The sequence below is a fragment of the Lepus europaeus genome, chromosome 17 (genome assembly GCF_033115175.1).
Source record: "Lepus europaeus isolate LE1 chromosome 17, mLepTim1.pri, whole genome shotgun sequence".
NCBI lineage: Eukaryota > Metazoa > Chordata > Mammalia > Lagomorpha > Leporidae > Lepus > Lepus europaeus.
The window spans coordinates 43,273,653-43,289,150 of NC_084843.1; the positions used below are offsets into that span (position 1 = coordinate 43,273,653).

Here is a 15,498-nt window from a genome sequence, read left to right on the forward strand (position 1 = left end):
TGCTTATTGTCTTTGCTGGGAGGGTTGTCTGCAGCTGAACACCCAGCGAAGCCTTTCCCATCCTAAGTGGGGCTCTAGAATCCTCCATGAAACAGAAGCCTTGCGAAGAGTTCCTTCTCTCCCAGCCTATGCTCTTGTCACCCTGTACTTACATAGAACAGAGCAGTGTGCTTACAGGGTTACTATGGGATTTTTACACAGTCTTCCATTGGGAACCATGTGAGAAATAAGACAAAGTATAAATAAATTAGCCTAGCATGAATATTTGGCAAAGCATTTAAGACATTCTTTGGGATGCTCAAATCCCATACTGGAATGTGAGTTCTAGTCCCAGCTCTGTTCCCAATTCCAGCTTCCTTCTAATGAACACTATAGGAGGCCATAGTGATGGCTCAAGGACCTAAGTCCCCACTCCCCACCACCCATGTGAGAGAGTCAGATTAAGCTCCTGGCATGTGTTTCTCTCTCTCTCTCTGCCTTTCAAATACAATAAATGGATAATTTTATAAAAAGATAAGTGAGGCTAAAATATTGAAAATCTGGGGTAGAGGTTGTAACTTAGATGTAGGATCCAAATGAACTTTCTAAACCTAACTCTCTAGTGGGGCAGATTTACCTCCCTTGTCACAGACGCCCAGACTGGGGAGGACTCCACTGTGGTGTGGAGAAGCAGTGGACAACACCAGGAAGAGATGAAAAGCTGAAGTGAACACACCTGGCTGATCACTTCCCAGTGCATCAGAGAAGTCATATGGTCTCCACTGGCGCACACTGAGAAAGAAGGGCGAAGAGGAGGTCCTGGGTTTTACTGAGTTCCGTTTGCACAGAAACAAACATCAGGAGTGGGAAATAAGCTCCTCCTCCCCTTCCCCTTGCCCAACTGCTGCAAATGACAACTCTTAGCAGTTTTAGCTACTACCTGAGGTATCCAATTCAGCAGCTACTAGCTGTGTGTCATCATTTAAATTCAAATTAATGAAAATTCTTTAAGGTTACACAGTCACTGTCTCTGTCACAGTGGGTAGATTTCTGGTGTTCTAGAGCCCTGTGTAGCTAGTTGCTACTCTGCTGGACAGTGCAGGCAGAGAATGTTTTCATCATTGAGGATATCCTAGGTGGTTCTATTGTGAAATTCTGATTTATCTTTTGTTATCAGTGCCTGTAGAAGGCCTGACTTGGAGGGACTTAAGAGTTTCTTGAGGGGGCCAGTGCCATGGCTCACTTGGTTAAACCTCAACCTGCAGCACCAGCATCCCATATGGGTGCCGTTATCTAGTCCTGGTTGCCCCTCTTCCAGGCCAGCTCTCTGCTGTGGCCTGGGAGTGCAGTGGAGGATGGCCCAAGTGCTTGGGCCCTGCACCCACATGGGAGACCAGGAGAAGCACCTGGCTCCTGGCTTCGGATTGGCGCAGCACGCCGGCCATAGCAGCCATTTTGGGGGTGAACCAACGGAAGGAAACCTTTCTCTCTGTCTCTCTCTCACTATCTATATCTCTACCTGTCAAATAAAAAGAAAAAAAGTTTAAAAAAAAGTTTCTTGAATGAATAAATGAAAGTAGACTATTGTAATTTTTTTTTAACTTTTATTTAATGAATATAAATTTCCAGTGTACAGCTTATGGATTACAATGGCTTCCCCCTCCCATAACTTCCCTCCCACCCACAACCCTCCCCTCTCCCACTCGCCTTCCATTCACATCAATATTCATTTTCAATTCTCTTTATATACAGAAGATCAATTTAGTATAAAGATTTCAACAGTTTGCACCCACATAGAAACACAAAGTGAAACATACTGTTTGAGTACTAGTTATAGCATTAAATCAAAATGTACAGTACATTAAGGACAGAGATCCCACATGAGGAGCAAGTGCACAGTGGCTCCTGTTGTTGACCCAACAAATTGACACTCTAGTTTATGGCGCCAGTAACCATCCTAGGCTGTCGTCATGAGTTGCCAAGGCTATGGAAGCCTTCCAAGTTTGCCGACTCTGATCATATTTAGACAAGGTCATAAAAGACAGAGTGAGGATAGTAACCAATGATCCTAAGAGCGGCATTAACCAGGTCTGAACAATTATACAGCATTAAGTGGGGAAGAGGACCATCAGTACACACAGGTTGGGAGTAGAGCCATTGGTGGTAGAGGTTATGATTACAAAGGAATGAGGCCCAAGTGCACTAGACAGGGTCTAGAACAAAGGACACAATCATTATTAGAGGAGCTAAGAAAGGTACTGTCTAAGCTACAATTAAGTTTTCTGATTGAGAGGCAACTAGAACCTGACAGAAGGGGCTTGATAATAATCTGTTGGGCTTTAGGCCTTGTAAGTTAAGAGGCCCAGACCTATCTATCTCTTCACATGGGGTATATCCTAAGGGAGGTGTGAACCTCCTAGGGGAAGGCACTCTGTTGACTTTCATTACTTGGCTGGCCTGGGAGGAGAGCTGGCCAAGTAAAGGCAGGTGGCATCTCTAACAAGAAATTTACAGTTCTGCCTGCAATGTTGCTGACCCTACTTGACCATATCCTCAGCTGCAGTGGTCACTTTGGAAGTTGGGCTGAGTGAAGGGTTTTTCAGCTTAGAACCAATAAGATCTGTGGCTCTGACCTGGGCATCCTTCGACTCCAGGGCAGGTCCATTTCCAGTGATCCAACTCTAGGCTGGCAGAGCTGCCAGGGCTCTTCACAAGCTGACTTCTGCTGAAGCCCAGGCTTACCACATTGAAATTTTATGTTTCAAATCTGCATGTTATGAAGATCTTCCCATTCGAATGCAGTGAGATCTGACAAACATTAATACCTTATTAAATGGAATAAATCAGTTTAAGAATGTATATTCTATAATTGTCATTTTATTTGGAAGTAGTTGTATGGATATATGAAAAGACTTCAATAGTTCACAAAAATGAAATGAATATAGTTTACTTTGCTGAAAAAATATTTTGAAATCATTGTAGATGAGGGCATTCAAAAAGTTCATGGAAAGTGCATCTTATTTATTTATTTACTTATTTTTAAAAGCCTGGTTTGAAACAAGTGATGCATTTACAACATAGGAAAAGATGTCTTGAAAGGTACATTCCATACTCTTTGGTGGTTGAGATTGAGAGAAGAGAATTGGGAAGAAGTTTTTTATTTAAAAAAACTAGTTACTGGGATATTTATTTACTATTGAGTGAAAAAAAATAACAGACTGGGTAGTGAATAATCTTTCTAACTATATAAAGAAAATAATGCATATTCTCAGTGTCAAGTATTAGGAGTGAATAAACTGCTAAGAAAAATGGTACTGAAGTACAAAGATGAAAAACCAGGTATTGGCCTAATGGACATTGTGTGTAAACTATGAAGTCTCTTTCCCAAGGAGTGTGCTGGGTCATGTTTTCTGTCCCAAGACTTGCTCTTCTACTGAATTTCAGAGAGGGCCAGGGCCGGGGCCAGGTGGTGCCATCACGTTTTCTGTTTTACCTCCTCACCTAACAATATGCTTTCTCCCACCTGTCCTTATAGAGGAATAATCTTCACCCTGGGAATGGACTTTGTGGGGAGGTCTGAGTCAGGGTACCGACCGTTGACTGTGATAAGCTTTTTGCAGCCTTACCTGACACCTCATTTGCATTTAGTGGTTTATGAGCTTACAGATGCTGGACCAGAATTCAACCCATAAAGTTAAGACATTCCGTTTGACAGGGCCAAATCTAAATTACTCCAGCAAGGACATTAAAGCATGAAATAGTGCCCTAAAAAGTATCTAGGGTCAACTAACCCACACTAAAAATCAACACAATTTCAAATAAAGATCTCTAGATACCACAGTAATTTCTAAGGAAGGTATTAGATGAGAGTACTAAACCCAACCAAATGCAAAAATGACAAAATAATAAACAACAAGTTTCCTTAGCCATCATATTGTTTTATTTCATCTTCAGTTTATGGGAAAGAATATTTTTCTCGAGCAATTGAAGTGAATGAATTTAGAGTTATAAAGATAATCACCCAGAAAGTGACATTAAGATGTTTTATTATTTATTTTAAAATATATTTATGTTTTTAATTGATGCAGATTGATTTGCATATTTATGGAGTATAGTGTGATTCATCCATACATGTACACAGTGTGCAGTGATCTGATCAGCATAAATGACTTACCCATCACTTCATGCATTCATCGTATCTTGGTGTTAGGAACATTAAAAATTCTCCATACTGTCTTTTGGGAAATAGGCAACATAGGTGTTCATCAATGGATGAATGGATAATAATGGTTTATACACACAAGGAAATACTATTTATTCATAAGTGTGAAATGCTGCCATTTGCAGTAACATGGATGGGATTGGAGAGTATTGTTTAGTCAAGTAAGTCAGACACAGAAAAACAAATAATGCATGCTGTCCCTCACATATGTAGTAGCTAAAAAATTGATCCCAACGGGAGAGTAGAGTGGTGGTTATTAGCGCCTAGGAGGGGTATGAGGGAAGAAGGGATGGAGACAGGATGGCTAATAAGTATAGAAGCGTAAATGAATATGAGGAATAACTTCTAATGTTCTGTAGCACAGTAGGGTAACCATGGTTAACAAAAAACTAATTTTTACCATGAGCATTACAGATGTGGCATCTTTGCATTATTGTGTTTATTGTCTGTTCATTCTGAAGCCATAATGGTTTCTGAGTTTGGGTAAAATTCCACCTGGATAAATGCATATCTGGAGTTGATATTTAAGAGATTTAACTGGTGAATGACTCCTTCCTTAATTATTTCTGGTATTGTTTCTGTATTTCAGACCCACTATGAAAATGGGGAATATATTATCAGACAAGGTGCAAGAGGAGACACCTTCTTTATCATCAGCAAAGGAAAGGTAAGCTTTGGTGGCATGAGAGAGTGATGCAGCAGGCATCCTGCAGGAGCAGCTGTGCCCTCTCTTACTATCTTGGTCTTTCCCTCTTCTGACACTGGCCGAAATATTTAAAAATATATCTCCTGAGAAATGATACAGGGGGAAGAACAGTGATTTTTGAAGATCAGTAATTAAGCTATAGTGTGATGATCATAATACTAGATGCCACTGATGTGTCTGCATGAATTGGAAGATGTCCACAATTAAAGTCATGCAAATGATACTAAGGTCACTTAAAAAAAAATCCATCCACACATGAGGAGCAATAAGATGGCTGCAGTGAAACATCTGGATTTGAAATCAGACGGCCCAAGTTGGAAGTCATGGTGACACTTGACTCACTTGAGTGGCCTTAAGCAAACTGTGGAACACCATGAGGGCAATAAAGATACAAACATATTCATGTTTTATTGTAGCTTTATGAAGAAATCATGAATGAATACTCAAGCTACTAAAAGGGGTAAATTGAAGTGGAAGTGGTGGAAAGTGGATTTGAATAAAAAATCATATTTTATTCCTTATATTAATTTTTCAGGTATGAATATATTATGAATTGTATTTCAAAACCAAGAAATAGAGAATTATAAAATGGAAACTTACCTAAATTAATGCTCTAAGATTTGAATATTTAAATGCATTTTGAATTTCTTTTAATAGCAAAGCCATAAAATTTTTGCATTTATGTCACTGCACTATAACCTGTGATTTGAACTTAAATTTTTTTAAAGATTTATTTATTTATTTGAAAGCCAGAGTTACACAGAGAGAGAGGAGAGGAGAGGCAAAGAGAAAGATCTTCCATCCGCTGGTGCACTCCACAATTGGCCATAACGCCAGAGCTGTGCCGATCCGAAGCCAGGAGCCAGGAGCTTCTTCCAGGTCTCCCACGTGGGTGCAAGGGCTCAAGCACTTGGGCCATCTTCTACTGCTTTCCCAGGCCATATCAGAGAGCTGGATCGGAAGTGGAGCAGCCAGGACTAGAACCAGTGCCCATAGGGGATGCCGGCACTTCAGGCCAGGGTGTTAACCCACTGTGCCACAGCACTGGCCCCTTGAACTTAATTTAAAATCACTAGGTATTCTTACAAAGCATTTCTATCTTTGTGCATATTAAGTATAGGAAGAGATGAGGAAGGAAATGTAGGTAGAAGAAGATTTATATGTAGGTTTTCATTTTTATGATTGTCATTTTAAAAATGAAGTAAATTTATTTCCTCAAAATTAACAAAGTGACTAAATCTAGTATTTTACAGCAGAGTGATTTACAAAACTACACTAATCGGGATATGTGAAAAACTCCGTCTTGTTATATCACATCTTAGATAATCTTCTTTGAACTGACTTTGAGTTGAGAATAAACACATGTAAACACATGTCAATATTTACACCAATGGTATATATTTTTCCTATTATCATGCCTTTTCCTTTGACTAATCTCTGAAAACCTGGGATAGAAATAATAATTAAAGGACTGGCTTTTTAAAAGATAATATGAAATGACATGTCTGACCACAGTTACATTAAATTTTATCTTGTGTTTTCTAAAGAAAACAATAATTTGTGGTTTGTTGGTAAGTTGTTGAAGCTCATCATTTACTGTTTTATTGATTAACATTGACAAAAGAAACAGGGAAAATTGGAAATCCTTGTGCACGTAAATGATTTGATTGGTCACAAGGAGACTTTTTGTCCCAAAGATCTGGGTTTATTTTTACTACATTGCAGGTTCTTTGCTGTCATGAGGGATATTTCTCGCTGTTAATATGGATTTCGGACCTGTTATTGTAAACTCTCTAGCTTTGTCTGAAAGAAGTAGAGGTTTGTAAATAGTCAGATGAACACAGGTGCATTAGTGGTTCTGCTGTATGAGTTCTATAATATGTGTAAGTGGAGAGTATACCATGGTATCTGATTCCTGTGGCAATATTTCACAGCACTGTGGGATTCTAGAAGAGAAGTAGTAATAATCTCTTAGGTTTTGTTGTTACATTCAAGATTTTTTAAAAACTAGGCATGAATATTTTCTAACTTAGTTATTCAGGTTATGCAAGTTAGTCACTATGATTCCTAATTATATCCCTTACATAATAACTAACATATTACAGATTAATATAGAAACTATTAATTCTAACATTAATGTAGAGATCCTTCTACTCATATTAACCATTAAAAAGCAGAGATAAGGATAATTGGGTCCTACTTATAATGAAAAGGGAACAGATGAATAATAAAAAGGAAGTTCAGGTTGGCAGGCAAAGTGGCAGAGTTGGAATTTTCTAAAACTGTATGTTTTGGTTCGTTAATACTGATAAAAATCTTTTTCATATGCATGTAAGGAAGCATAAAGCACTTATTACCACTGAACTTAATATTTTTTAAGAAAGAAATGTTTTTATTTTATTTCATTTTTTTGAATTAAAGGACATGATTATCTTGGTGCAAAAGATAGAAACCCATGCAGTTTTTGTGATAATACATATTTTCTATAGAAACTTTTTGAAGAAATTGCACATGAATGGATTTCAAAAAATTTCATCATAATGAACTTCATTTTATTATTTTTTTAAAAAATTGTTTAAGTTATACAAGTTACCTCTATTTCATATATACAGATTTTGGAACATAGTGACACTTCCCTCCCCAGTACTCCCTCCCACCCACACTCCAACCCTTCTTCCTTCTCCCTCTCCCATTCCCACTCATAATTTTTACAGAGATCTACTTTCAGTTTACTTAATGATGGTAAGGTTTATCCTACACTAAATAAAAGCATTCAACAAAGAGTATGAAGAAAAAAAAAACACACACAAAAAAAACACTGTTCTTCAACCAAAGAGACAAGTGCTGTAAACAATCATGAAATCTCAAAATGTCTATTTCACTCCAGTACATTATATTTTAGATACTCTATTAATTACTCCTCATCAGGGAAAACCCATGATACCTGTCTTTTTAGGACTGGCTTATTTCACTAAGTATAATGGTTTCCAGTTGCATCTCTTTTGTGGCAAGAGAAATCATTTCATGTTTTTGTTTTTGTTTTTACAATTGAATACAACTCTGTAGTATACATACACTGTAATTTCTTTATCCGGTCTTCAGTTGATGGACATCTGGGTTGATTCCATATCTTAGCTAATGTGAATTGAGCTGCAATAAACATGGGGGGTACAGATAACCATTTCATATACTGATTTCATTTCCTTTGGGTACATTCCCAGTAGTGGGATGGCTGGATCATATGGTATGACTATATTCAGATTTCTGAGGTATCTCCGTACTGCCTTCCACAGTGCGCATCAGTTTACATTCTCATCAATAGTGGAGTAGGGTACCTTTTCCTCCATCTCCTCACCAGCAATTTTCTTTTGTTGACTCCTATATGAGAGCCATTCTAACTGGGGTGAGGTGAAACCTCATTGTGGTTTTGATTTGCATTTCCCTGGTGGCTAGTGGTCCTGAACATTTTTTCAAGTGTCTGTTGGCCGTTTGAATTTCCTCTCGAAAAAATGCCTGCTCAAGTCCTTTGCCCTTTCTTAACTAACTTTTGCTTAATGCTCCTAATAGTCCTTTGCTATTTCTTAACTGGATTGTTTTGTTGTTGAATTTCTTGAGCTCTTCATTGATTCTGGATATTAACCCTTTATCAGTTGCATGGTTTGCAAATATTTTCTCCCATTCTTTTGATCGCCTCTTCACTTTACTGAGTGTTTCTTTTGCAGTGCTGAAGTGTCACAGCTTTATGTAATCTTATTTCTCAATTTTGACTTTGACTCCCTGTGCATCTGGGTCTTTTCCAAGAAATGTTTGCCTATGCCAATGTCTTGCAGGGTTTTGCCAATATTCTCAAGTAAATTGATGGTATCTGGTTGTGGACTTAGGTGTTTGATCCATTGCAAGTGGATTTTTATATAAAGTGTAAGGTAGGGGTCTAAAGGTAGGGGTCTAGTTTCATACATCTGCATGTGGAGATTCAGTTTTCACAGCTCCATTTGTTGAAGGGACTGTCCTTGCTCCAGGGATTGATTTTAGCTCTTTTGTTAAAGATAAGTTGGTTGTAGATGCTTGGATTGATTTCTGGAGATTCTATTCTGTTCCATTGGTCTATCCCTCTGTTTTGAACTTGGTTTTTCTTAGAAAATGCTGTGAGATAGAAATAGACATAGACCAGGCGGCTGGAGAGATATAAGTGGATTTCCCTTTGTTTAGTTCCACTTGTCATAGTGTAAAACAATTTTTTATTCTTCCATTAAGAACATCCACACATGGGAGCTGGCACCGTGGCTCACTCCTCCACCTGTGGCGGCGGCATCCCATATGGGCGCTGGTTCGAGACCTGGCTGCTCCTCTTCCAGTCCAGCTCTCTGCTGTGGCCCAGGAGGGCAGTGGAGGATGGCCCAAGTACTTGGGCCCCTGTACCTGAGTGAGAGACCAGGAAAGAAGCTCCTGGCTCCTGGCTTCAGATCGGTGTAGTTCCGGCCGTGGAGGCCATTTGGGCAGTGAACCAACGGAAGGAAGACCTTTCTCTCTGTCTCTTTCTCTCTCACTGTCTGTAACTCTACCTGCCAAATAAATAAATAAAAATCTTAAAAAAAAATCCACACAAAGAGAGAAACATTATGAAATAAAGTTTGAAATAACTCCCCCCCACTAGATCTACACCAGGATATTTCCAGTACTTGAGGCAGAATTCTTATGGCAGTGATGTCTGAAGTACCTGGTGTAGCCTCGGGTAGAAGCTGAGCTGGTTCTCTGAACTTTAATAGGTCCGTTCCAGTTGCCTAGAAACGTAACTTCTTCCCCCAACTATGAACAAAAAAGCTCAAAGAATGCTGAGTATGTCCCTGAGGTTGCCTTGCATCAGAAAATGAACTCTGTCTCCATAAGTAAGTTGAATTAAAATTGAACAGAATTGGTAGGGAAAGTTTCAGAGTTTCAATAATCATTCAAATGCATTTGGGTTTTTCTTGTTGTCATTAATCTGGTTTATATGCTAGCATTGGAAAAAGTGTGATTCAAAAGTTCTTGTCTCTTAAATACTGTTTTAAAGTCATATGGCTTTGCTGATTAGAATTAACAAGTGTTTAAACATATTCGTTTAACACAACATTCAGTGTTTTTACATAAAGAAAATACTCTTATGAAAATGTTATTTGTATATGTACATCTATCTTTATGTATATACAGAGTGACAGATGTTTCCTTTAGGCATGAGGAAGCCCAGCCTGCGGGTCCTATAAGACCACCAATATCTTTTGACCTGGCTCTGCCAAGGCAACCACAGGCAGGACTTGAAATTCAGTAAATCTATAGCAGACTAATTTTTAAGTTGATAATTTTGTATGGCCAGCAAATGATGTTATAAATATTTTAATGTCCCTACCTCTGAAGAATAAGGTAAGGAGGCACATTTTCACCACTTCTCTTTAGTGTGGTTATAGACATCCCAACTATTGAATTAAGATTTATAACTAATATCTTCAAATGAAGAAATATTATTTATAGATTTCAGTTTGTTAAAAATTCTGTATTGAAGCAAATATATTAGTGAAATTAATGAGTTTTACTAGATCAGCACTGTTCAGTACATTTCTCTTTGTTTTTTATATTTCTTATTTTAATTTGTTTTTAACAGATTCAGTGTGATTTGTAGGTATAGTCATAAGAACATAATGATATTTCCTTCCTACCTCCTCCCCTCTCCTTTTCATTCTACCTATGAATTTTTCCAGTTTTTCAGATAGCATATTTTAAATTTACAGTGCAGTAAAAAAGGATTAATGCTTTACCCAATAAGAAGTTTAATAAGTAGAAATCAAAAACATCCTAGTGGGAATATAAACAATGGCATGAACAATAATTGAATGTAAAAATGACCAATTCACCCATATGCAGTAAATTTTAATGTAATCACAGATCATTAGAACTATCGTGGTATATTAACCGTTGATGTGACAAAGGTCTAAAACAAACTTGTACAAAACTGTATTTGCAGCAATACTGGTTTGCACAAACATTTCTTCTTTTATTTTTTGTGTTTTCTAAATTTTAGTTCCCCAATGCAATGGAGAACATGTGGTATTCGTTTTTCTGGGTCTGGTTTATTTCACTCAACAGGATGTCCTCCTGTTGTGCCCATTTTCCTGCAAATGATAGAATTTCATTTCTTTTTATAGTTGAATAATATTCTACTGTGTATATGTATGTCACATTTTCTTCTCCAATCATCTGATGATGGACATCTGGGTTGAATCCATTGTTTAGCTATTGTGAGCAGTGGTGCTATGAACAAGGTGGTGCAGGTGTCTCTTTGATACCCTGTGTTCAAGTCTTTTGGGTATTTACCCAGTAGTAGGATTACTAGATCATATGGCAAGTCTATTTGTAGTTTTCAAAGACATCTCCACCCTATTTTCCACTGTGAGTGCACTAATTTACATTCCTTCCAACAGTGTATAAGTGTTCCCCTTTGTCCACGTCCTCACCAGCATTTGTTATTCTCTTTGTTTTGGATTTTAACCATTTTTATAGGCATTGTGGTTTTGATTTGCATTTCCCTGTTGGCTAGTGATAATGAGCATTTTTTCATATATTTGTTGGCCATTTGTGTTTCTTCTTTTGAGAAACATCTATCAAAGTACTTTGCCCATTTCTCAATTGGATTGGTTGTTTTGTTGATCAATTTTTTAAGTTGCTAATATATTCAGGATATTAATCCTTTCTCAGCTTTGTTTTGCAAATATTCTTTCCCATTCTGTTGACTGTCTCTTCACTGTATTGATTGTTTCCTTTGCAATGCAAAAGATTGATTGTTTCCCTTGCAATGCAAAAAGATTTGTTACGGTTCCATTTGTTTAGTTTTGCTTTTGTTGTCTGTGCTTTGGGGGTCTTGTCCAGGAAGTCATCCCCTATGCCAGTGTCCTCTTAGACTGTTTCCCCTATATTTCTTTCCAGCAACTTCATAGTCTCAAGTCTTAAATTTAGATCTTTGATAAACCTTGAGTTATTTTTTAAAGAAAGTTTTAATTTAATGAACACAAATTTCATAGGTACAGCTTTAGGAATATAGTGGTTCTTCCCCCTATACCCACCCTTCCAGTCCTACTCTCGTCCCACCTCCTACTCCCTCTCTCATCCCATTCTTTATTAAGATTTGTTTTTAATTAACCTTAGAAGATTAACTCTATAGTAAGGAAAGATTTCCACAATTTGCACCCACACCAACACACAAAGTATAAAGTACTGTTTGAAAACAAGTTTTACGGTTAATTCTCACGGTACAACTCACTAAGGACAGAGGTCCTACATGGGGAGCAAGTGCACAATGACTCCTGTTAACTTAACAATTGACACTCTTATTTATGATGTCAGTGATCACCTGAGGTTCTTGATAAGAGCTGCCAAGGCTATGGAAGGCTTTTGAGTCCAGGAACTCCATCAATATTTAGACAGGGCCATAATCAAAGTGGAAGTCCTCTCCCTTCAGAGAAAAGTACATCCTTCTTTGATAGCTCCTTCTTTCCACTGGGGTCTCACAAAAAACCTTCATGTAAATCATTTTTTGCCAGTCTCTTGGCTTTCCATGCCTGAAATGCTATCATGGGCTTTTCAGCCAGATTTGAATTCCTTGAGTGCTGAATCTCAGGTCAGAGTGCTGTTCAGGGCGTTTGCCATTCTATGAGTCTGCTATGTGGACTGCTTTCCATGTTGGAACATTCTCTACTTTTTAATTCTATCTATTGTTGTTACCAGACACTTGGTCTTATTTATGTGATTCCTTTTACACTTAATCCTATCTATAAGATCAGTTACACACTTAATATAATCACTTTAACATGTAATATGGTATTAATACCATCCTGCTTAATGGGATTAGGAGTCCCATGGCAAGTTTTTAGTTTTACCCTTAGGGGTAAATCTGTGGAAATGTGTGCCGAACTGTACAGCTCCTCCCTCTCTTGGTCTGATTCTTATTTTTTACTGGGATCTATTTTCAATTGGATTTATACACCTATAATAATTCCGTGTTAAGTGAAGAGTTCAACCAGTGGTATTAAGTAGAAAAAGAAAGTAAAAAAAATAAGATAATAAACTGTTCTTTGACAGTCAAGACAAGGGCTGTTCAAGTCATTGTTTCTCATAGTGTCAATTTCACTTCTACAAGTTTCCTTTTAGGTGCTCTGTTGTCACAGATCCAGAAGAACATATGGTATTTGTCCCTTTGGGACTGGCTTATTTCACCAAGTATGATGTTTTTCAGATTCATCCATTTTGTTGCAAATAACCAGATTTCTTCCTTCCTTCCTTCCTTCCTTCCTGTCTTTCTTTCTTTCTTTCTTTCTTTCTTTCTTTCTCTTCTTTTTTTCTTTCTTTCTCTTCTTTTTTTCTCTGTCTGTCTTACCTCTGTGTAATATTCCATAGAGCACATATCCCATAATTTCATTATCCAGTCTTATGTTGATGGGCATTTAGGCTGATTCCATGTCTTAGCTATTGTGAATTGAGCTGCAATAAACATGGAGGTGCAGATAACTCCTTTATTTACTGATTGCATTTCCCTTGGGTAAATTCCAAGGCGTGGGATGGCTGTGTCATATGGTAGGACTATATTCCTATATCTGAGGTATCCCCAAACTGTCTTCCATAGTGATTTTACCAATTTGCGTTCCCACCAACAGTGGATTAGGGTCCATCTATTTTTGTTCCAGTACCAGGATGTTTTGATTTTAACTACCCTGTAATATGTCTTGACATATGGTATTGTGATGTTTTTGTTTTTTGTTGTGTAAGATTACTTTAACTATTTGAGGTCTCCTGTGTTTCCATATGAATTTAATCATCATTTTTTCCAGATACGAGAAGAATGTCTTTGGTATTTTTGGTTGGTATCGCTTTGAATCTGTAAATTGCTTTTGGAAGAATGGACATTTTGGTGATATTGATTCTTCCAATCCACGAACATGGAAGATTTTTCCACTTTTTTGTATCTTCTATTTCTTTCTTTAGTGTTTTGTAATTCTCATCGTAGAGATCTTTGACATCCTTGGTTAAATTTATTCCAAGGTATTTGATTGTTTTTGAAGCTATTGTGAATGGGGTTGATCTTAGAAGTTCTTTCTCAACCATGGCATTGTGTATACAAAGGCTGTTGATTTTTGTGTATTGATTTTATATTCTGCTACTTTACCAAACTCTTCCATGAGTTCCAATAATCTCTTAATGGAGTTTTTTAGATCCCCTATATATAGAATCATGTCTTTTGCAAATAGGGAGACTTTAACTTCCTCCTTACCAATTTGTATCTCTTTGATTTCTTTTTCTTGCCTAATGGCTCTGGCTAAAACTTCCAGGACTATATTGAATAGCAATATGGTGAGTGATATGGGTCTAATTTCCGTCTTCTGCATATAGAAATCCAGTTTTACCAGCACCATTTGTTGAAGAAATTATTCTTACTCCACTGTATGGTCTGAGCATGTCTGTCAAAAATTAGTTGGCTGTATATATATGGATTACCTTCTGTGTTCTCTATTCTGTTTCATTGATCTATATATCAGTTTTTATGCCAGTATCATGCTGTTTTAATTACTATAGCTTTGTAGTATACTTTGAAGTCAGGCATTGTGATATTTCCAGCTTGATAATACTTGTTCAGGATTGCTTTGGCTATTCAGTGTCTTATGATTCTGTATGATTCTTAGGATTGCTTCTTCTAATTCTGTAAAGAATATCATTAGATTTTTGTAGGGATTGCATTTAATCTGTATATTGCATTAAGTAGTAGAGACATTTTAGTGATATTGAGTCTTCTGATCCATGAGCAAGGAATATCTTTCCATTTTTGTGTGTGTCCTTGATGGTTTCTTTTATCAACGTTTGATACTTTTCATTGTAGAGATTTTTCACTTCTTTGGTTAATTTATTCCTAAATATCACATTTTTTAAAAGATTTATTTTTATTTATTTGACAGGTAGAGAGAGAGATATTCTATTTGCTGGTTTAATCCCCAAATGGCCACAACAGCCAGTGTTGGGCCAAATCAAAGCCAGGAGCCAGGAGCTTCTTCCAGGTCTCCCATGTGAGTGCAGGGCCCAAGGACTTGGGCTGTCTTCTGCTGCTTTCCCAGAAGCTTTAGCAGGGAGCTGGATTGGAAGTGGAGCAGCTGGGACTCAAACTAGCACCCATATGGGATGACAGCATTGCAGTCTGTGGCTATACCTACCACACCACAACGCTGGCCCCTTGATCTTTGTGTGTGTGTATGTATATGCACATGTACCTGAGTGTTGCTGGAGCTTGTGGCACCAATTGTTGTGGCTACAGGACTGTGTGATGTGCATGGACTTTTTCTCAGATTTTGCTAGTAGAGTCCAACTGGTGCTGTGGCTTATAATAGCCCTAGTCCCAGGACTAGAGGATGTGAACTGAACCCTGTTCTAGTCCTGCAGGGTGACCAGAGAGGTGGAATGCAAGTGGGTTTTTCCCTGTGTTCCTCAGGTAGATTCCAGTGGCACCAAGAAATTTAGAACAAATTGTTACAGTCCTAGTGTTACACAGTATAGTGGTTTCATTACCTAGATCAAAACAGCC

General features: G+C 37.7%; 1 protein-coding gene across 2 annotated transcripts in view; it reads left to right on the forward strand.

Annotated features, from left to right (window-relative positions):
• The window catches only part of PRKG1 (protein kinase cGMP-dependent 1), a 1,351,832-nt gene that overhangs the window by 1,123,343 nt on the left and 212,991 nt on the right, over positions 1-15,498 (forward strand). For both annotated transcript variants that reach the window (XM_062214515.1, XM_062214514.1), the window contains exon 6: positions 4,791-4,868. In XM_062214515.1, coding sequence (XP_062070499.1) covers positions 4,791-4,868 — 78 coding nt within the window. The remainder of the gene's footprint in view (positions 1-4,790; positions 4,869-15,498) is intronic.